Source organism: Petaurus breviceps, unplaced genomic scaffold (assembly GCF_028583685.1).
Source record: "Petaurus breviceps papuanus isolate PSGF00001 unplaced genomic scaffold, PetGlider_PUasm1.0 175, whole genome shotgun sequence".
NCBI classification, from domain to species: Eukaryota; Metazoa; Chordata; class Mammalia; order Diprotodontia; family Petauridae; genus Petaurus; species Petaurus breviceps.
Window position 1 is genome coordinate 17461364 of NW_027185764.1, and position 1481 is coordinate 17462844.

At 47.9% G+C, this 1481-nt stretch overlaps 1 protein-coding gene across 1 annotated transcript in view; it reads right to left on the reverse strand.

Moving 5' to 3' along the window:
* Window positions 1–1481, reverse strand: part of CYP2W1 (cytochrome P450 family 2 subfamily W member 1) — a 48351-nt gene extending 46870 nt beyond the window's left edge. The window contains exon 1 of the mRNA XM_069084845.1: window positions 1179–1481. Within this exon, the coding sequence (XP_068940946.1) occupies window positions 1179–1376 (198 nt within the window). The 5' untranslated portion in view covers window positions 1377–1481. The remainder of the gene's footprint in view (window positions 1–1178) is intronic.

Sequence of the window (1481 nt, forward strand, 5' to 3'; positions counted from 1 at the left end):
GCACAATGCCTAGGACATACCAGGTACTTAGTCCCTGCCTCCCCCAAAAGCTCATTCCCCACACTGGTCCAGGTGGACATCATGCTCATTTTTACCTTAGCAGCCTTGCTTCATAATCAGCTCACAGACAGAGCTGGAAAGGACCTTAGAAGCAATCTAGTCTTTTTACAATTGAAGAAACTGATGTCTTGAGAAGGTCAATGACTTGCCCAAGGTCACAAAGGTAATAACTGTCAGAGAGAGGTTTTGAACCCAGGTCCTCTGACTCCAGATCTCACACACTTTTCACTGCATTCCATACTACCTCCCTCCTGACCTGTCATGTCGTCAGTCAGTCAATGAGTATTTATTCAGTATTTACTGTGTGCCAAACAAGGTACTAAGTTCTGAGAATATAAAGATGCAGGAACAGGAGATGGAGGGACAGCAAGAAGGCCAGTGTTGCTTGATTGTACAGAGTGTGGAGACAAATATAGTTTAAGAAAACCCAGCATTAGGAAGGGCCAGCTTGTGAAAGGCTTTAAATGCCACACAGAGGATTTTATATTTGATCCTAGAGGTGGTGCAGTGGACAGAACTGGTCTTGCAGTTGGGAGGACCTGAGTTTAAATCTGGCCTGAGACACTTACTAGCTGTGTTGACCCTGGGCAAGTCACTTAACCCCATTTGCCTCAGTTTCTTCAACTATAAAACGAGCTGTAGAAGGAAGTGGCAAACCACTGTAATATCTGCTAAGAAAACTTAAATGGGGTCCCAAAAGAGTCAGACATGACGGAAACAGCTAAACAACAAAAGAGGTAGTGGGGAGCCCCACACCAAAACCCCACTTCCTTTTGTCTCTAGATAACCAGATCCATCAGGGCTCAAGTAAAGTATCCTTCCATTCTGAATACTCCCTGCAGCTACTCCAGCTAACAGTGTTCTCTCACTTGTCTGAACTCGGGCTGTTTTCTATACCCTTGATAAACATTTGTTGAAATGAATAGTGGGAAATTTTTGCCTGTTCCCCCCCCCCCAAAAAAAAACCCTCTCAGTACCACACTCTCATTCACACTAGGCTGGAGGAAGCTGGAGAAAATGAGGTCCCGGGGTTACTTGGGCCAGTCCCACAATTCCAGAGCAAAGAGTCTTATTGAGAAAAGAGCTGGTCCCTGGAAGGGGACAGCAGTCAGTCTTACCTTCATCAGTGACTTGTCCTGTCTCCTGAGATCCAGCAAGTGAAGGTTCCCAATGAAAGGGAGTGGTGTCGGCCCAGGGGGCCACTTCCCAGCTGGTTGTTTGGGTCGGGTGAAGAAACAGAACAGCTTCCAAAAGAGCAGAGACCCCAGCAAAGCGATCCCAATGGGGTCTGACAGGAGAAAAGTAAGGAATGCCATGGCAGTTGGGACCTGAGCCGGGAGGGGAGGTGCGCCCAGCGTGGCTGTCCCAGAGTGCAGGGCTTACTTCTATGCCTTCCCTGGGAGCGCCAAGAGTACTCCACC